The sequence below is a fragment of the Entelurus aequoreus genome, linkage group LG09, assembly GCF_033978785.1.
Source record: "Entelurus aequoreus isolate RoL-2023_Sb linkage group LG09, RoL_Eaeq_v1.1, whole genome shotgun sequence".
Lineage (NCBI taxonomy): Eukaryota > Metazoa > Chordata > Actinopteri > Syngnathiformes > Syngnathidae > Entelurus > Entelurus aequoreus.
In genome coordinates, this window is record NC_084739.1 from 10550300 (window position 1) to 10572582 (window position 22283).

The following is a 22283-nucleotide window of genomic DNA, read 5'->3' on the forward strand; positions in this document are numbered from 1 at the left end:
CAATGCTGTGCTAACGACGCCATTGAAGCTAAATTAGCAACCGGACTGCACAGAGCTATGCTAAAAACATTAGCTCTCCACCTACGCCAGCCAGCCCTCATTTGCTCATCAACACCCGTGCTCACCTGCGTTCCAGCGATCGGCAGAAGGACGAAGGACTTCACCCGATGCGTTTGGCGGCCCGGAGACGTAGAAAGTCAAGGTGAAGTCGGCGGCTAGCGCGGCTAGCGCTCCAACAAAGTCCTCCTGGTTGTGTTGCTGTAGTCCGCTGCTAATACACTGATCTCACCTACAACTGTCCTCTTTGCAGCCTTCATTGTTCATTAAAAAAATTGCAAAAGATGTCCAGAATACTGTGGAATTATGAAATGAAAACAGAGCTTTTTGTATAGGATTCTACGGGGTACCATAACTTCCGTTACTCGGACTTCGTCACGCGCATACGTCATCATACCGCGATGTTTCAGACGGATATTTCCCGGGAATTTTAAAATGTCACTTTATAAGTTAACCCGGCCGTATTGGCATGTGTTGCAATGTTAAGATTTCATCATTGATATATAAACTATCAGACTGCGTGGTCGGTAGTAGTAGCTTTCAGTAGGCCTTTAAAAATAGAACAAGCACAATCTGAAAACATACAAATCATAATGTTTTTTTACACTTACATGTTGCTGTTCATAGTATCAATCAATCAATCAATCAGTCAATGTTTACTGTATTTTTCGGACTATAAGTCTCAGTTTTTTTCATAGTTTGGCCGGGGGTGCGACTTATACTCAGGAGTAGGGTTGGGTATCGTTTGAATTCGAACGATTCCGATTCTTTGTTTCGATTCCGATTCCTGACGATTCTCGATTCCGATTCTTTTAAGAGGCAGGGTCAAAAAAAAGTTTAGGATATTTTAAATGAGCTAGATAACCTACAGTCTTTCTGAATGAAATAGTCTGACATTCTCCATCAATTTTAATTCTATTAACTTTTTATGAACTTTACCATAAATTCCTCACAGGGCTGTTTTCAACTAGAATATCAATATCAAATCTATGAACTTGAATATAAATATTATAAATTATGAATACATTTTCCCAGGGGTACACTTTCCTCAAGAGAGCTTTATTTTTGAAAACCTCATGAAAACACATTTACACATAAGTGTATGATGCTGCAGGAAACCTCATGAAAACACCTTTACACATAAGTGTATGATGCTGCAGGAAACCTCATGAAAACACATTTACACATAAGTGTATGATGCTGCAGGAAACCTCATGAAAACACCTTTACACATAAGTGTATGATGCTGCAGGAAACCTCATGAAAACACATTTACACACACAAGTGTATGATGCTGCAGGTACTTAAAAATGTTACCGTGCTCCCACTGATGGGCTAAACTGGTGCAGAAAAGCAAAGAAACAATTTGCAAAACCCAGTCCAGATTAGCAGCAGGTACAGTATAAAATCAGAGACAGTTCTTGTTTAGGAAAATGACCATATCCGCCTTCTCAGGCAGGATGCGTGAGCGTTCTGGACAGATAGTGTCTCCTGCTGTGGAAAATACACGTTCGCTGGGTGTGGAAGAAGCTTGAACGCATAAATAGGAGAAAGCGAGATATGACAGCAAAGGATAAGTCTTTTGTTGGTTCCACCGGACCACCACCATGCAGCAGGGTCGTCAGACATAAGTATCGGTGGAACGTCCTGGTACATCTGCAGCTCTCTCTCCACTCGTTTCTTGATGGACACGGAGCTCTGTTATTTCGCGGTTATTTCATTTTTTTTTTGTAAAGTAAAGCCACACTTTCGCCCGCCGACGCCCGCTATCCATGCTTGAGCTTGACTGACTCACTCGGCTATGCTAACACTTCCGGCGGTGGGCGCTTCTTCGTTGGTGTTCAGCGGCTTCTTCTTCCGGTTCGGCGGACATATTTTTTTCCGGTCGGCGGACTGGGTATCGAAAACAGGAGTCGAAATTTCAACTTTTGAACGATTCCGGGAGAATCGGAAAGTTAGTCCCGGTTCCAATCGATACTCGATACTCGATACCCAACCCTACTCAGGAGCGACTTATGTGTGAAATTATTAACACATTACCATAAAATATCAAATAATATTATTTAGCTCTTTCACGTAAGAAACTAGACGTATAAGATTTCATGGGATTTAGCGATTAGGAGTGACAGATTGTTTGGTAAACGTATAGCATGTTCTATATGTTATAGTTATTTGAATGACTCTTACCATAATATGTTACGTTAACATACCAGGCACGTTCTCAGTTGGTTATTTATGCCTCATATAACGTACACTTATTCAGCCTGTTGTTCACTATTCTTTATTTATTTTAAATTGCCTTTTAAATGTCTATTCTTGGTGTTGGATTTTATCAAATAAATTTCCCCCAAAAATGCGACTTATACTCTAGTGCGATTTATATGTTTTTCTCCTTCTTTATTATGCATTTTCGGCCGGTGCGATTTATAATCCGAAAAATACGGAAAATATAAATTAAAAAAAAATACAAAAATCTATTCCCAAGTGGGCTGGACTGTTAAAATCATGTCACGATAACTTAAAAATAAAGACAACTTCAGATTGTTTTCTTTGTTTAAAAATAGAACGAGCACAATCTGAAAACATACACATCATAATGATTTTTTTTACACCTACATGTTGCTGTTCATAGTATCAATCAATCAATCAATGTTTACTTATATAGCCCTAAATCACGAGTGTCTCAAAGGGCTGCACAAGCCACAACGACATCCTCGGCTCAGATCCCACATAATAGTAGTCTATCTTATAAATTAAATTATCCATCTATCCATTTTCTATCGCTTGTCCCTTTCGGGGTCGCGGGGGGGTGCGGGTGCCTATCTCGACTGCATTCCGGCGGAAGGCGGGGTACACCCTGGACAAGTCGCCACCTCATCGCAGAAATTAAATTACCGTATTTTTCGGATTATAAATCACAGTTTTTTTCATAGTTTGGCCGGGGGTGTGATTTATACTCTGGAGCGATTTATGTGTGAAATTATTAACACATTACCGTAACATATCAAATATTATTATTTAGAAGCGACACAGAGGAAGAAGATTTCATGGGATTTAGCGATTAGGAGTGACATATTGTTTGGTAAACGTATAGCATGTTCTATATGTTATAGTTATTTGAATGACTCTTACCATAATATGTTACGTTAACATACCAGGCACGTTCTCAGTTGGTTATTTATGCCTCATATAACGTACACTTATTCAGCCTGTTGTTCACTATTCTTTATTTATTTTAAATTGCCTTTCAAATGTCTATTCTTGGTGTTGGCTTTTATCAAATACATTTCCCCCAAAAATGTGATTTATACTCCAGTGCGACTTATATACAGTATGTTTTTTTCCTTCTTTATTATGCATTTTCGACAGGTGCGACTTATACTCCGAAAAATACGGTACTTACATAGCCCTAAATCACGAGTGTCTCAAAGGGCTGCACAAGCCACAACAACAAGGTTCGCTCCCCGCCTCTTGACATCCAAATCGCTGCTGTTGTGTCCTTGGCAGGACACTTCACCTTGACCCCGGTGCCGCTCACACTGGTGAATGAATGATGAATGAATGATATGTGGTGGTCGGAGGGGCCGTAGGCGCAAACTGGCAGCCTCGCTTCCGTCAGTCTACCCCAGGGCAGCTGTGGCTACAAATGTAGCTTACCACCACCAGGTGTGAATGAATGATGGGTTCCCACTTCTCTGTGAGCGCTTTTGAGTATCTAATAATAGAAAAGCGCGATATAAAATCAAATCCATTATATCTTATAAATTAAATTATCCATCCATCCATTTTCTACCGCTTGTCCCTTTCGGGGTCACGGGGGGTGCTGGAGCCTTTCTCAGCTGCATTCGGGCAGAGTGCGGGGTACACCCTGGACAAGTCGCAACCTCATCGCAGAAATGTAATTATATATAAATTTAAAAAATAAAAAAAAATACAAAAACAAATACAAAAAAAATACAAAAATTACATAGAAATAATAAAAGTAGTGAAGTGAATTATATTTATATAGCGCTTTTTCTCTAGTGACTCAAAGCGCTTTACATAGTGAAACCCAATATCTAAGTTACATTTAAGCCAGTGTGGGTGGCACTGGGAGCAGGTGGGTAAAGTGTCTTGCCCAAGGACACAACGGCAGTGACTAGGATGGCGGAAGCGGGGATCGAACCTGGAACCCTCAAGTTGTTGGCACGTCCACTCTACCAACCGAGCTGTACTGCCCCAAGTAAAAAAAAAAACCACTCACTCCCACCCACCCGTCCTACATTTCCGTCACAGTGGGTAGCAATGTACTGCCTTCCTCTTCACAACAATTGATTGATTGATTGAGACTTTTACTAGTAGGTTGCACAGTGAAGTACATATTCCGTACAATTGACCACTAAATGGTAACACCCGAATAAGTTTTTCAACTTGTTTAAGTCGGGGTCCACTTAAATTGATTCATGATACAGATATATACTATCATATATACTATCATCATAATACAGTCATCACACAAGATAATCACATTGAATTATTTACATTATTTACAATCCGGGGTGTGGAGGGGGGGCGGGTTAGGTTTGGTTGTTATCATCAGTCATCAACAATTGAGAACAGAGAAATGGATATTGGAACAGTGTAGGTCTGACTTGGTAGGATATGTACAGCAAGTAGTGGACATAGAGAGAGAGAGAGAGAGAGAGAGAGAGAGAGAGAGAGAGAGAGAGAGAGAGATCAGAAGGCATAAGAAAAAGTATCTGCATTTGATTGTTTACATTTGATTATTAACAATCCGGGGAGGGTGTTAGTTCAGGGTTGTAGCTGCCTGGAGGTGTACTTTTATTGCGGTTTTGAAGGAGGATAGAGATGCCCTTTCTTTTATACCTGTTGGGAGCGCATTCCATATTGATGTGGCATAGAAAGAGAATGAGTTAAGACCTTTGTTAGTTCGGAATCTGGGTTTAACGTGGTGAGTGGAGCTCCCCCTGGTGTTGTGGTTATGGCGGTCATTTACGTTAAGGAAGTAGTTTGACATGTACTTCGGTATCAGGGAGGTGTAGCGGATTTTATAGACTAGGCTCAGTGCAAGTTGTTTAACTCTGTCCTCCACCTTGAGCCAGCCCACTTTAGAGAAGTGGGTAGGAGTGAGGTGGGATCTGGGGTGGAGGTCTAGAAGTAACCTGACTAGCTTGTTCTGGGATGTTTAGAGTTTAGATTTGAGGGTTTTGGAGGTGCATGCGTAATCGAAAAAGGGTTGAACGGGAGTTCCCGCCAGAATCCTCATGGTGCTTTTGTTGACCAGAGAGGAGATTCTATAGAGAAATCTTGTTCGTTGGTTGACCTTTCTGATTACCTTGGTTGCCATTTTATCACAGGAAAGATTAGATTAATTATGTAGCCCCAGGTGTACCCCCTCAGATTATATTTAATTTTCTCTAAATCTAAGAAAAACATGAGGTCCTCAAGCCATAGGGAGGCCCTGGAGGCAAACTGAGATTTCCACTCCGATAAAATCCTTCAACGGGCAAAGGCGATACTATCCCTAAAAGTCTGCTTAATTTTTGGATAGTTTGGTGGAAATGTATGTTTTAAATCAGGGGTGTCAAACTCATTTTAGCTCAGGGGCCACATAGAGGAACATCTATTACCAAGTGGGCCGGACTGGGAAAATCATGTCACGATAACTTAAAAATAAAGACAACTTCAGATTGTTTTCTTTGTTTAAAAATAGAACGAGCACAATCTGAAAACATACAAATCATAATGTTTTTTTTTTACACTGACATGTTGCTGTTCATAGTAGTCTACCTTCATTTGTCGTGATTTATAAAATCTGAATGAATGATGTGATAATGTTCATCAGACAGGTGTGAGTCTGGCAGAGTTTTAAAATGCTCTCATTGGTGTAAAATGTTAATCTATCAGAACATGTAATAATTAGTAATATCAAAATCAAATTATAGAATGTTATTAATGTAATTTGCTCATTTTCCTCAACCGACCGCATCGATGATCGGGTGAAGTCCTTCGTCGCGCCGTCGATCGCTGGCACGCAGGTGAGCACGGTTGTTGATGAGCAGATGAGGGCTGGCGTAGGTGGAGCGCTAATGCTTTTATCATAGCTCTGACGAGGTCCCGTAGCTAAGTTAGCTTCAATGGCGTCGTTAGCAACAGCATTGCTAGGCTTCGACAGGCGGCACAGCATTAACCTTGTAGTTACAGGTCCAGTGTTTGGTTCGGTGTCTCCTGATAGTAGTATTGTTGATCTTCTGTCTATATTTCCAGTCAGGGGCTTATTTCTTTTGTTTCTATCTGCATCCAAGCACGATGCTATCACATTAGCTCCGTAGCTAAAGTGCTTCACCGATGTATTGTCGTGGAGATAAAAGTCACTGTGAATGTCCGTTTCGCGTTCTCGATTCTCATTTTCAAGAGGATATAGTATCCGAGGTGGTTTAAAATACAAATCCGTGATCCACAATAGAAAAAGGAGAACGTGTGGAATCCAATGAGCCCTTTTACCTAAGTTACGGTCAGAGCAAACAAAGATACGTCCTGCACTGCACTCTAGTCCTTCACTCTCACTTTCCTCATCCAACGAATCTTTCATCCTCGCTCAAATTAATGGGGTAATCGTCGCTTTCTCGGTCCGAATCGCTCTCGCTGCTGGTGTAAACAATGGGGAAATGTGAAGAGCCCTTCAACCTGCGATGTCACGCTACTTCCGGTACAGGCAGGGCTTTTTTTTATCAGCGACCAAAAGTTGCGAACTTTATCGTCGATGTTCTCTACTAAATCCTTTCAGCAAAAATATGGCAATATCGCGAAATGATCAAGTATGACACATAGAATGGATCTGCTATCCCCGTTTAAATTTTTAAAAAAAATGTCAGTAGGCCTTTAACTTGTCACACCACTTCTTCTGCTTTCATTGTTTGTTTGTTTTGACATGCATCACCGAGGCCCTGTTTACACTAAGCGGGGTAAGGTTATCCAGGGTCAATCACACCTAACCTTATCCTTGTCCACACACACACACACAATGGTCGTTTAATACCCCCTCGCCCTCTACGTCCGCCGGCGCAACGCGACCTAATATGCATGCGCGGAAAATGCGCGCGTCACAGTCACCTCCATTGTTGCTTTGTGTGCAAGTTCTTAAATATAACTTATCTGAACAATATCCAGTGTTGTGGTATTTCAATGAACTGGAATCCAGTGTGCTGTGGGGCCCTATTGTAGTGAATCACACCTGAGACATCTTAAATTAATCAAATCTTTATTGGACATGTTAAAGTATACAATGTGACAAAGAACATTTTACAACCATTAATCTAGGGATCTAGATATCTGGTCAGGACACTCCTCACTCTTTTGCCTTCACCTTCATTGTCCATTCCTTTTTGGTGACTTTATATAGTCTGGACCTAGACCAGGCCTCAGCAATTATTTTGACTCAGGGGCCAAATTTAGAGAAAAAAATGTGTCTGGGGGCCGGTATATCTATTTTTAGGAACATTAATACAAAACCTCACAATAATGTCTGATTGAATACTAAAACGTTATGACAGACCGCCTTAAAAAAGGAATGGAATTTAATTTTTTTTTTACTGAATGAGACACCCAGAATGTACATGAAAATAAAGAATGTGGGATTTACAATATTAAGTATGAACGATAAAACACTGAATATTGACAACAAATTAACGTCACACCCACTCTCCATCGACATAATTTACAATCAAGCGAAATGAAACAAAACAGCGAAATATGAACGCGAAGGGTACAAATAAGCCCACCTACAATCTGATATATCTGATATATCACTCAGCTCTAGAACTTTGTTGTGAAAATCTCCTTCCGCGTTTGTCCCTGACACTCTGTAAACACTCTGCGGAAAGGCTCCTCCACCCACACTGCTTGGTGCCTGCTGTGACTTAGATTACCATAGTAACTACAATATCATGCAAAAGCGCCAACCATTGAAATACTTTGTATAGTTCAGACTTACGGTCTTTTGAAAACATTTGGTAATGTCCGGCGGTCCAGATTGAAAAGCTTAACGGGCCGCATGTGGCCCCCGGGCCTTAATTTGCCCAGGACTGACCTAGACGTTGAGTCCGCGACATACATGGCGGACAATAACTGATACAGTCTGCTTTGCCAGTCCAAAAGCATTCAACGTTTTCCAAAGTCTTCCCTTGACGGCCAGGTAATACAAAGCACACGCTACCTTTTTTATCACATCCACGGGAACCGGCATTCTCGTTGACTCTCCTTCGACAAATGGACGAAGTTTTTCGGTCAGTAGAATCACAGCTGACCTGGACATTGGAAAGTTCTCTTGCCGTCTGAGAAGTGTGGTATCCCAAATAGCTGCAATCGCTTTCTCTTAAGGTATTCATGTGTGATTTCCACAAGCATCTGTACATTTAGAAGAAGAAGATACACGGGCATGTCTGGATGACTCGCCTCCATATTTCCAGTGGTTAGCACCGAGTTCCGAAACCGCTTTATTATGAAGCTGGCTGTGGCGCGTTCTTTCTGACGTCACTTCCTGTGTGGGGACCGGTCTTTCTGGCGTCACTTCCTCTCCGAACTCTGTTTGTAAACGATCAATGAGTCCATACAAAGCTAAGAGCCGGAGATTCAAGAAATACACGGCGCACTTACCCGTGTAAAAAATTGTCCGAGGAGGGGGACCTTAAACGATGGTTTAGTGTGGCTAAAACGGGGCTTAGGCTAAATAATTATTCGTTTAAGGGGTTATCCGGCTTAGTGCAGACATAGCCTCAGTGCATGTGTTAACTTGTCACACAACTTCATCTGCTTTCAGTGTTTGTTTGTTTTGACATGCACCACCCAAGCTGCATCCAGCTAATCCTGTTTGTCACCATTAAGAAGGCCTAATAGTGACAAACTACATTGCTGGCCATGTCAACAGGTTCATCATAATGAAATGAGTCATGCACCGAGCAGACATAAAAAGTGTATGATAATCTGAGCCCAACCCAAGTAACCATGCTTTCCTGTGGGTAATTTGTCTCTAAGGTAATTGCATGATTGTATTTTAATGATTAAGTAAATAAGATGTAATGGTGGTGCATTGGAGGGAGAAAACTGCGAGTTTTGAGCGGTGACATCTAGTTGTTTGGTTAAAGCTGCAGACAAATTGAAATAATATCTTTGGTTGTAGGCAGCCATTAAAATATGTTTCTAAACTGCACCTCTTTAAGGTGTGTGGTTCATATCAGAATCGGTATCAGCTCTATTGGACAGGTATGTTCAACACGAAAGGAATTGGACTTGGTGGACGGTGTTCGCTTTCTACAATATAAACACTGAATATTAACTGGAATATGAACAAGTACTTCAATAACTAATATGTGCAAGGCTAATAAGATAATAGTGCAGTGATGATGATATAGTTTTAAATATGTTTGTACACATATTATTTCCAAATGTGTTAAGGTTGCTACAAGAGGGCATCATGCTAGATGATTGCGCAATACAGTACACATGACACATTGTTGTCATTATCAAGCCAGACCAAAGAAATATAATTTTGGAACTTTTTTTTGTTGCTATTATGTAGTAATTACTACAGACAAGGTTAGCTCAAAAGAGAGCGTTTCATAATTAGAAGCAATTGCGGTGGAATTTAGTCACTTCAACACAATAATGTTAATGTTGTTTCTGGTCAATTTAGCAACTAATTGATGCCAGCAGAAGAACACAAAGGCAATGCAAGACAAGGCCAGATTGTGTGAGTCTTTTTTTTGGGTTTAAAAACAACAATACACAGTGATCGAGAGTATTATGTTATTAGGAATACATTTGTGTCCATACAGTCATGCATTTTCTCAATGTGTACAGCTCCACTAATGGACATTGGAGTGTTACTTTCAAAGGCAAAATTAATGAGCGAATACACATATGTAAATACACGATTTCTAGTAACATACTTTGGAAAATCAAAACATAAAAAGTTTTGTTTTATGAATATAAATCTATCTGTGATAGTAATCTGGGTTTATTGTGTATGAAGTTAACATAATTAATCATTGACATACGCTCGAAATAATTACACAAACACGGCATAGACGCTCGATATATTGGCGTGACTATCACGGACGTATGCAAATTGAATAATTTGAATTATTACGAGAAATACACATACGCTTTTGCAAGAGCATGGAATATTTAAAAAGTACTATTAAAACCAATTTGAATGCGAGTAATGTAAAATATGCAACTAAAAGCAGCGACAAGAAACAAGCTGAAAAAATAAAGAAATTGAAAATTGTTAGTGTGGGTACCCAACATTGCTTCAATCAAAGTACACATTTTCTTTAGTGACTAAAACAAGAGGTTAACGCATCGATAGACAATTGATATAAAAGTATTCACTTACCGGCAAAACTATCAGTTGATTAATAAAATCCCAATATTTTCTTTATTTCCGTCCGTGACGAGCGCTCGGCATAAACTTACTGGTAACACCAAATCGTCAACATGTTCTATTTATACCCTAAGCACGTCGGATGAATATCGTTTATCGCACCACGTGTTTACATGAATTATACGTTCGTGATGCGTTACACAATTCTCTCCGGGTGAAACAATTCCCTCTTCTAAAGGCATAATTCATAAAAAATGTTATTGTAAAATAGGTTGTTTATTTCTTATATAAATTATCAAACGATTAGAACTATTTGGCGCGTGGATGTTTTATGTAAAACTGTTGTTATGGGGTAGTTTGAAAATAGAAATTGGTTACACAAAATAATTACGAACGTATGCGTTTCTCACCACCGGTTTTGATGAACTTTGCGATTTCGGTGGATGCTACAGAAATACTTCTGTATGTGTTCATATTTCATCAACAGAATATGAATTGTTAATAAACTAACCAATTCGACTTGTCCAGGGTGTACCCCGCCTTCCGCCCGATTGTAGCTGAGATAGGCTCCAGCGCCCCCCGCGACCTCGAAGGGAGTAAGCGGTAGAAAATGGATGGATGAATGTATTTTTCTTGCATAAATGGGAATGGGGGTAAAAAGTAACGCTATGAATCGCGTTTTTCCAAGTTTTTGGGGCATTTTTATGCTATTTCCAAGCATCTCCTTTTTATTATCGTTGATTTTAAATGGTCAAACTAATGCATATTATGTATGCATGCCCTAGTGCAGCGGTTCTCAAATGGGGGTACGCGTACCCCTGGAGGTACTCGAAGGTATGCCAAGGGGTACGTGAGATTTTTTAAAAATATTCTAAAAATAGCAACAATTCAAAAATCCTTTATAAATATATTTATAGAATAATATTCAACAAAATATGAATGTAAGTTCATAAACTGAACATCAAATCAAGTAGGCTATTCCATTCATTACCATAAACCCAGAGTTTCCCCCATGCCATGATGGTTTGACCCTCACTAAAATGTCTGTCCAAAAGAACTGTGAAAAGAAATGCAACAATGCAATATTCAATGTTGACAGCTAGATTTTTTGTGGACATGTTCCATAAATATTGATGTTAAAGATTTCTTTTTTTGTGAAGAAATGTTTAGAATTCAGTTCATGAATCCAGATGGATCTCTATTACAATCCCCAAAGAGGGCACTTTAAGTTGATGATTACTTCCATGTGTAGAAATCTTTATTTATAATTGAATCACTTGTTTATTTTTCAACAAGTTTTTAGTTATTTGTATATATATTTTTTTCCAAATAGTTCAAGAAAGACCACTACAAATGAGCAATATTGTTATACAATTTAATAAATCAGAAACTGATGACATAGTGCTGTATTTTACTTCTTTATCTCTTTTTTTCACCCAAAAATGATTTGCTCTGTTTAGGGGGTACTTGAATTAAAAAAATGTTCACAGAGGGTACATCACTGAAAAAAGGTTGAGAACCACTGCCCTAGTAAACAAAAAAAAGTCATATTTATTTTGATTGTTACATTTTGAAGTACATTTGTGCAGGTGGGTGCGAATGTACCCATTACCAATTAATTATAACTGTTTTAATCATGCTAGCTAGCTTAAATTGCTAATGAGTGCTGTTTTTATAGCAAACAATAAATGCCTTTGAGACATAAAAATGCCGTTTTGAGTGAAAAACTAATATTGCTGCCTTACTGGATAACCTTTTTAGTATTTAGTTCACAGATTGTTAGCGTTAAATAGTCTTCAGCCAGGCATTAGAGCGCCGGGTTTCTGTTAAAGTGTTAAATCTTGCCCTTAAAACATCTCTGGAGACTGTCCTCAACGCGCATGTAAGGAATAAATTGTGTTTTGTCGTCAAAAATACGGCCAAAATCGGGTAAATGTAACTTTTATAGCCGTCTTATTGAATATTATTATATGTTTTAGCTCACATTGAGAGAGTGAGTGCCACGGTAATGCGCAATCATCGCCTGGATAAAACATATCTGGTGAGCGATGCACGTTTTTTTTTTTTGTGGACAAAATATGGCGAAAACCGGGTAAATATATTTTTTTATGGACGTAATATTGAGTACCGTTTTAAGACTTGAGTTCACATTGACATATTATTCGTATCAAATCAGACTTTCGATTCATACCCGCCGTCATGCGCGGTGTGTGTAATCTCTCCCTTGTTAGAACATATCTGGTCAAAGTTCATTAAAAAGGCGTTTTCTGGGCCATTTTTAGTCGTGCCCAATATAAAGGTGCTTGTTGGTGAAGCGCGCGCAGGTTTCTCTATCACTTCCTTCCAGAGAAGCACTTGAGAGACGTGCCCGCGCTGCAGCGGGAGCGCGCATGGCGGCGTACGTTCTCTTAGTCACGTAGCCCCCATTGCCAGGGTGTCCAATGGCAGTCTTCAGCACTGGCGATGACGGTGGTGTGTGCGTGGATGTTTTATGGCGCTCCTCCTGTCATAATTCAAGTGCAATGTCTCCTCTGCAAGGGTATGTATTCACTGCTTTGCTCGATGTGGAAACAACATCCATCCTACAGCTCTAAAGTTTACATACACTTGTAAAGGATTGATTGATTGAGACTTTTATTAGTAGGTTGCACAGTGAAGTACATATTCCGTACAATTGACCACTAAATGGTAACACCTGAATAAGTTTTTCAACTTGTTTAAGTCGGGGTCCACTTATATTGATTCATGATACAGATATATACTATCATATATACTATCATCATAATACAGTCATCACACAAGATAATCACATTGAATTATTTACATTATTTACAATCAGGGGTGTGGAGGGGGGGGGGGTGGTAGGATATGGACAGCAAGTAGTGGACAGAGAGAGAGAGAGAGAAAGAGAGAGAGAGAGAGAGAGAGAGAGAGAGAGAGATCAGAAGGCATAAGAAAAAGTATCTGCATTTGATTGTTTACATTTGATTGTTAGCAATCCGGGGAGGGTGTTAGTTTAGGGTTGTAGCTGCCTGGAGGTGAACTTTTATTGCGGTTTTGAAGGAGGATAGAGACGCCCTTTCTTTCATACCTGTTGGGAGCGCATTCCACATTGATGTGGCATAGAAAGAGAATGAGTTAAGACCTTTGTTAGTTCGGAATCTGGGTTTAACGTGGTTAGTGGAGCTCCCCCTGGTGTTGTGGTTATGGCGGTCATTTACGTTAAGGAAGTAGTTTGACATGTACTTCGGTATCAGGGAGGTGTAGTGGATTTTATAGACTAGGCTCAGTGCAAGTTGTTTAACTCTGTCCTCCACCTTGAGCCAGCCCACTTTAGAGAAGTGGGTAGGAGTGAGGTGGGATCTGGGGTGGAGGTCTAGAAGTAACCTGACTAGCTTGTTCTGGGATGTTCGGAGTTTAGATTTGAGGGTTTTGGAGGTGCTAGGGTACCAGGAGGTGCATGCGTAATCGAAAAAGGGTTGAACGAGAGTTCCCGCCAGAATCCTCAAGGTGCTTTTGTTGACCAGAGAGGAGATTCTGTAGAGAAATCTCGTTCGTTGGTTAACCTTTTTGATTACCTTGGTTGCCATTTTATCACAGGAAAGGTTAGCCTCTAGAATGGAACCTAGGTAGGTGACCTCATCTTTCCTGGTGATAACAATGTCACCCACTTTTATGGTGAAGTCATTGACTTTCTTAAGGTTGATGTGAGACCCAAACAGGATGGATTCTGTTTTACCCAAGTGTATGGGTAGCTTGTTGTCAGCGAGCCAGGTGCAAGTTCTACACAGCTCAGCACTGAGGATTTTCTCCACCTGTGACTTGTTCTTGCCGGATACCAGCAGGGCAGAGTCATCCGCAAACAAAAACAAAAACAGGACATAATGTCGTGGCTGTCTTGAGTTTCCAATAATTTCTACAACTCTTATTTTTTTTTGTGATAGAGTGATTGGAGCACATACTTGTTGGTCACAAAAAAAAAACATTCATGAAAGTTGGTTGTTTTATGAATTTATTATGAGTCTATTGAAAATGTGAGCAAATCTGCTGGGTCAAAAGTATACATACAGCATTGATTGATTGATTGATTGAAACTTTTATTGGTAGATTGCACAGTACAGTACATATTCCGTACAATTGACCACTAAATGGTAACACCCGAATAAGTTTTTCAACTTGTTTAAAGGCTTACTGAAATGAATTTTTTTTATTTAAACGGGGATAGCAGATCCATTCTATGTGTCATACTTGATCATTTTGCGATATTGCCATATTTTTGCTGAAAGGATTTAGTAGAGAACATTGACGATAGAATTCGCAACTTTTGGTCGCTGATAAAAAAAAAAGCCTTGCCTGTACCGGAAGTAGCGTGACATCACAAGTTGAAAGGCTCTTCGCATTTCCCCATTGTTTACACCAGCAGCTAGAGCAGGGGTCACCAACCTTTTTGAAACCAAGAGCTACTTCTTGGGTACTGATTAATGCGACGGGCTACCAGTTTGATAAACACTTAAATAAATTGCCAGAAATAGCCAATTTGCTCAATTTACCTTTAACTCTATGTTATTATTAATAATTAATGATATTCACACTTAATTGAACGGTTTAAAAGAGGAGAAAACACGAAAAAAATGACAGTTAAATTTTGAAACATAGTTTATCTTCAATTTCGACTCTTTAAAATTCAAAATTCAACTGAAAAAAAGAAGAGAAAAACTAGCTAATTTGAATCTTTTTGAAAAAATTTTAAAAATAATTTATGGAACGAACATCATTAGTAATTTTTCCTGATTAAGATTAATTTTAGAATTTTGATGACATGTTTTAAATAGGTTAAAATCCAATCTACACTTTGTTAGAATATATAACAAATTGGACCAAGCTATATTTCTAACAAAGACAAATCATTATTTCTTCTAGATTTTCCAGAACAAAAATTTAAAAAAAAATTCAAAAGACTTTGAAATAAGATTCAAATTTGATTCTACAGATTTTTATATTTGCCAGAATAACTTCTTTTAATTTTAATCATAATAAGTTTGAAGAAATATTTCACAAATATTCTTCGTTGAAAAAACAGAAGCTAAAATGAAGAATTAAATTAAAATGTATCTATTATTCTTTACAATAAAAAATTTTTTTTTTTACTTGAACATTGATTTAAATTGTCAGGAAAGAAGAGGAAGGAATTTAAAAGGTAAAAAGGTATATGTGTTTAAAAATCCTAAAATCATTTTTAAGGTTGTATTTTTTCTCTAAAATTGTCTTTCTGAAAGTTATAAGAAGCAAAGTAAAAAAATTAATGAATTTATTTAAACAAGTGAAGACCAAGTCTTTAAAATATTTTGTTGGATTTTCAAATTCTGTTTGAGTTTTGTCTCTCAGAATTAAAAATGTCAGGCAAAGCGAGACCAGCTTGCTAGTAAATAAATAAAATTTAAAAAATAGAGGCAGCTCACTGGTAAGTGCTGCTATTTGAGCTATTTTTTAGAACAGGCCAGCGGGCTACTCATCTGGTCCTTACGGGCTACCTGGTGCCCGCGGGCACCGCGTTGGTGACCCCTGAGCTAGAGCGATTCGGACCGAGAAAGCGACGATTACCCCATTAATTTGAGCCAGGAGGAAAGATTCGTGGATGAGGAACGTGAGAGTGAAGGACTAGAGTGCAGTGCAGGACGCATCTTTTTTCGCTCTGACCGTAACTTAGGTACAAGCTGGCTCATTGGATTCCACACTCTCTCCTTTTTCTATTGTGGATCACGGATTTGTATTTTAAACCACCTCGGATACTATATCCTCTTGAAAATGAGAGTCGAGAACGCGAAATGGACATTCACAGTGACTTTTATCTCCACGACAATACATCGGCGAAGCTCTTTAGCTACGGAGCTAACGTGATAGTATCGTGCTTAAATGCAGATAGAAACAGAAGAAATAAACCCCTGACTGGAAGGATAGACAGAAAATCAACAATACTATTAAACCATGGACCCGTAAATACACGGTAATGCTTTCCAGCTTGGCGAAGCTTAACAATGCTGTTGCTAACGACGCCATTGAAGCTAACTTAGCAACGGGACCTCACTGAGCTATGATAAAAACATTAGCGCTCCACCTACGCCAGCCAGCTCTCATCTGCTCATCAACACCCGTGCTCACCTGCGTTCCAGCGATCGACGGAAGGACAAAGGACTTCATCCGTGCGGTCGGCGGCTAGCGTCGGATAGCGCGTCTGCTATCCAAGTCAAAGTCCTCCTGGTTGTGTTGCTGCAGCCAGCCGCTAATACACAGATCCCACCTACAGCTTTCTTCTTTGCAGTCTTCATTGTTCATTAAACAAATTGCAAAAGATTCACCAACACAGTCACGCGCATACGTCATCATACATAGACGTTTTCAACCGGAAGTTTAGCGGGAAATTTAAAATTGCACTTTATAAGTTAACCCGGCCGTATTGGCATGTGTTGCAATGTTAAGATTTCATCATTGATGTATAAACTATCAGACTGCGTGGTCGGTAGTAGTGGCTTTCAGTAGGCCTTTTAAGTCGTGATTCATGATACAAATATATACTATCATCATAATACAGTCATCACACAAGATAATCATCAGAGGTATGTACATAGAATTATTTACATTATTTACAATCCGGGGTGTGGGATGGAGGGGGGGGGGGTAGGTTTGGTTGATATCAACACTTCAGTCATCAACAATTGCATCATCAGAGAAATGGACATTGAAACAGTGCAGGACTGACTTGGTAGGATATGTACAGCAAGTAGTGGGCATAGAGAGAGAGATCAGAAAGCATAAGAATAAGTATCTACATTTGATTATTTACATTAGGTTGTTTACAATCCGGGGAGGTGGGATGTGGAAGGGGGAGGGTGTTAGTTTAGGGTTGAACTTGCCTGGAGGTGTTCTTTTAGTGCGGTTTTGAAAAATGGATAGAGATGCCCTTTCTTTTACACCTGTTGGGAGTGCATTCCATATTGATGTGGCATAGAAGGAGAATGAGTTTAGACCTTTGTGAGATCGGAATCTGGGTTTAACGTGGTTAGTGGAGCTAACCACGCAATGTTAATATTTGCTTACATGTCCCTTGGCAAGTTTCACTGCAATAAGGCGCTTTTGGTAGCCATCCACAAGCTTCTGGCAAGCTTCTGATTGAATTTTGGACCACTATGCGGTTCAGATTTGATAAAATTGTATTAGTTACATTCACTAAACGATTAATCGAAGCAACAGAATATGAATTGAAGCTTTTTTCTATTTGAATTAATCGATTAAAATGATGAATCGTGGTTGCTATCATTGTATTTGTCTTATGGAAAATGTGAAATTATGGGAAACATGGGAATGTTTAAGAATCACCAGGAAAACCAAATGTTTTGAAGTTGAAAGGATTTAAATAGGTTGGAAAATGTAAGGAAATGTGTAACTCGGACATTTTGTCAATTTCCAGGGATGTTCCGATCAGGGTTTTATGCTGTTGATACCAATAACGGCATTAATCACATGGTTTACCTGTAAAATGTTCAATTTATTTATGGTGAATGCTATTTAAAGTTGAATAATATTACTGAGTGTTGTTAAAAGGAAAGGCCATGTAACACAGTGGTAAAAATGCCCCTGTGCCAACTTTTTTGCAATTTGTTGCTGCCATTAATTTCAAAGTTAATTAATTTTTGCCCAAAAAAATGGAAGTTTCTCAGTTCCAGCATTGAATATCTTGTCTTTGCAGTCTATTCCATTGAATATAAGTTGAAAAGGCCCTGTGATGAGGTGGCGACTTGTCCAGGGTGTACCCCGCCTTCTGCCCGAAGCAGCCGAGATAGGCCCCAGCAACCCCCGCGACCCCGAACGGGACAAGCGGTAGAAAATGGATGGATGGATGGATGGATGGAATAGCAACACGATATTTAAACGTCCTCTAACATGTTGTCCTCCTCCTCCAGTGATAATATACTTGATGATGATGCTTAATATACAAAGAAATGCAGTTTATTTGCCACAAAGGTGATATTTATTAAAGTAGCTGTGAATGGAGACACATAATTAGCTGTTAACCGCTTGTCAAAAAAAAAAAATACCGTGTCAGCCGGAGGTTGTGATCGTTATTAAAATGCATTAATCGGCAATGGTGATCATATTCTTTTTTACAAAAATCGACCAATACTGATCAGTGACTGACCAATTTGCGCATCCATAGTCCAGTGTTTTTCAACCACTGTGCCGCGGCACACTAGTGTACCGTGATATATTATTTGGTGTGCCGTGGGAAATTATATAATTTCACCTAATTGGGTTAAAAGTATTTTTGCAAACCAGTAATTATTGTCTGTGCTGTCAAGAGCTCGGCAGTTTAACCGTGTAATACTCTTCCATATCAGTAGGTGGCAGCAGGTAGCTAATTGCTTTGTAGATGTTGGGAACATGGTTTGTCGTGATCACAATATGCAGCCGACAGCGGGAGGCAGTGTGCAGGTAAAAAAGGTATCTAATGCTTAAACCAAAAATAAAGAAAAAGGCATTGAAGCTTAGGGAGGGCCAAGCAAAACCAAACTAAAACTGAACTGGCTGAGAAGTAAACAAAAACATAATGCTGGACGACAGCAAAGACTTACAGCGTGTGGGGCAGACGGCGCCCACAAAGTACATCCGTACATGACAATCAACACCAAAATAGGAGCGCAAGACAAGAACTACAACACTACACACAGAAATACACCAAAAAACTCAAAATAAGTCACGGCGTCATGTGACACGTGGTGACAGTACACCTACTTTGAGACAGGAGCTATATTGATGAATGGTTGGTTATGGTTTGAATTCATATCCAACAATTGCGAGAACGACTTTTTACTGTCAATATCGGCTGCTGAGTTTAATTGTTTTCTGCTGGTGGTTTGCCTCGGGATTTTTCCAATGAAAAAAATGTGCCTTGGCTGAGAAAAGGTTGAAAAACACTGCCCTAGTCCAGGGGTCGGCAACCCAAAATGTTGAAAGAGCCATATTGGACCAAAAATACAAAAACAAATCTGTCTGGAGCCGCAAAAAAGTAAAAGCCATATTACATGTGTCATGAGATATAAATGTAATTAAGAGGACTTAAAGGAAACTAAATGACCTCAAATATACCTACAAATGAGGCATAATGATGCAATATGTACACATCGCTAGCCTAAATAGCATGTTAGCATCGATTAGCTTGCAGTCATGCAGTGACCAAATATGTCTGATTAGCACTCCACACAAGTCAATAACATCAACAAAACTCACCTTTGTGCACTCATGCACAACGTTAAAAGTGTGGTGGACAAAATGAGACAGAAAAAGTGGCATAAAACACGTCCTAGAAAGTCGGAGAAAGTTATACATGTAAACAAACTATACGGTGAGTTCAAGGACCGCCAAAATAAGTAGGACAAAACGGCGCTCGCCAAATACTGGAATCAGTGAAGCATGTTTAATATAAACAGTGTGATTTATAACAACTAGGGAGGTTTGTGTCATGTTTGTCCTCCTACAGAAACCATACTAAAACAAAAAAATAGATTTTTTTCCCATCATCTTTTTCCATTCTTCATACATTTTTGAAAAATCTCCATAGAGCCACTAGGGCGGCGCTAAAGAGCCGCATGCGGCTCTAGAGCCGCGGGTTGCCGACCCCCGCCCTAGTCAATGCAGAATTGTGCGAATAACAGGACAATCTTGACGGTACCAATACCATAGCCCGAATGTCTTAAAAATGTTTTTAACGTTGTAATACTTGGAATCGTTTGAGAAATGTTTGAAAGATGAAGATTACATATGGGCTTCTTTATTCCAGGAGCCGGTGGTCCTAACCGATACCAACCTCGTCTATCCGGCACTCAAATGGGACGTTGCGTATCTCCAAGAGAACATCGGCAACGGGGACTTCTCCGTCTACATGGCGGAGAACCACAAGTTCCTCTACTACGACGAGAAGAAAATGTCCAACGTGGATAACTTTGTCCCCAGGTCCCGGCGGAAGGAGATGAAATTCTCTGAATTTGTGGAGAAGATGCAGGAGACGCAGCAGAGTGGCGGGGAGGAGAGGTGGGACGGATTTACAGAAAACACTTGTTGCGATTGTTTGCGTGCTGTTGGTGCGTTTCATTTGTACCGGGAAGTCGGAATTTCTGAGTTCCTATTAGGGTTGTAAGGTACTAATGAATTATATTCAGTACTTAGACTTCCTTTTTATTGTCATTCAAATTTGAACTTTACAGTACAGATAAGAACGAAATTTTGTTGCATTAGCTCATGGTAGTGCAGGATAAAAAAGCAATAAGGTGCAGATATAAATAAATAGATTACTGTACAGATAAATATATTGCACTTTTGCATATGCATCTACGTTTATGGATGTATGTTACATTGTCTTTACATTCCAGCCAGTTAATCAATTTTTGGAGGGAATTGAGGGGATTATTATGATGCGTTCAAGTACTATATTCAGTCATATTCAGTACTATACCGCCTCTAAAAAGTACTGGCCATTAGTGGATCTACACCTAACATCCACTTTAATGATACCAAGTACAGGAGCATATCTAGTCTATATTACTATGATTACATCTATATTTTTTAGCATCACAAAATCTTTTTTCATTTAAAAAAAAAAATTTACATTATGTTTACAAGCTCAGGAAATACGTCCCTAGACACAGGAGGACTTTGAATATTACCAATGTATGATCCTGTAACTACTTGGTATCGGATTGATACCTAAATTTGCGGTATCATCCAAAACTAATGTAAAGCATCCAAACAACAGAAGAATAAGTGATTATTACATTTTAATAGAAGTGTAGATAGAACATGTTAAAACAGAAAATAACCAGATATTAAGAGTTAATGAACAAGTAGATTAATAATTCATTTTCTACCACTTGTCCTTAATAATTTTGACAAAATAATAGAATGATAAAGGACACAATTTGTTACTGCATACGTCAGCAGCTAATTTAGGAGTCTTTGTTTGTTTACTTACTACTAAAAGACAAGCTGTCTAATATGTTCACTATTTTATTTGAGGACAAACTTGCAATAAGAAACATGTGTTTAATGTACCGTAAGATTTTTTGTTAAAATAAAGCCAATAATTACATTTTTTGTGGTACCCTTTATTTAGAAAAGTATCGAAAAGTACCGAAAAATATCGAAATACATTTTGGTACCGGGACATCACTAGTTCCTAGGGCTGGGAATCTTTGGGTGTCCCACGATTCGATTCAAAATCGATTCTTGGGGTCACGATTTGATTCAGAATCGATTTTTTTTTCAATTCAACACGATTCTCGATTCAAAAACGATTTTTTATTTTTTATTTTTTGTAATTTTTTTGTAATTTTTTAAATTTTTTTTTAATGAAAACAATGCACAACAATACCATAATAATGCAATACAATTTCAAAACAAAACCCGACCCAGCAACATTCAGAATAGCAATAAACAGAGCAATTGAGAGCAATTGAGGACACAAAAACATGACACGGAACAATCTAAAAGTAGTGAGACAAAAATGAATATTATCAACAACAGTATCAATATTAGTAACAATTTCAACATAACAGTGATTAAAAATTCCTTTATTGATATTATCATTACAAACAATAAAAAAAAAAAAGAACAATAGTGTCACAGTGGCTTACACTTGCATCGCATCTCATAAACTAAATGTCGAATAATAATGTCAATGAGGGATTTTTAATCACTGCTATGTTGAAATTGTAACTAATATTGATACTGTTGTTGATAATATTCATTTTTGTTTCACTACTTTTAGATTGTTCCGTGTCATGTTTGTGTCTCC

The 22283-nt window shown here is 38.8% G+C and overlaps 2 protein-coding genes across 4 annotated transcripts in view; one reads left to right on the top strand and one right to left on the bottom strand.

Moving 5' to 3' along the window:
- cuedc2 (CUE domain containing 2) overlaps positions 1 to 22283 on the bottom strand; it is a 466641-nt gene that overhangs the window by 409404 nt on the left and 34954 nt on the right. The window lies entirely within an intron of this gene.
- hif1an (hypoxia inducible factor 1 subunit alpha inhibitor) overlaps positions 1 to 22283 on the top strand; it is a 42795-nt gene that overhangs the window by 1315 nt on the left and 19197 nt on the right. The window contains exons 1-2 of one of the 3 annotated variants that reach the window (XM_062058034.1): positions 12435 to 12482; positions 20274 to 20524. In XM_062058034.1, the coding sequence (XP_061914018.1) occupies positions 12450 to 12482; positions 20274 to 20524 (284 nt within the window). In that variant the 5' untranslated portion in view covers positions 12435 to 12449. Of the gene's footprint in view, positions 1 to 12434; positions 12483 to 12859; positions 12981 to 20273; positions 20525 to 22283 lie in introns of those variants that run through there. The other 2 variants (XM_062058035.1, XM_062058033.1) reach the window with 2 other exon arrangements.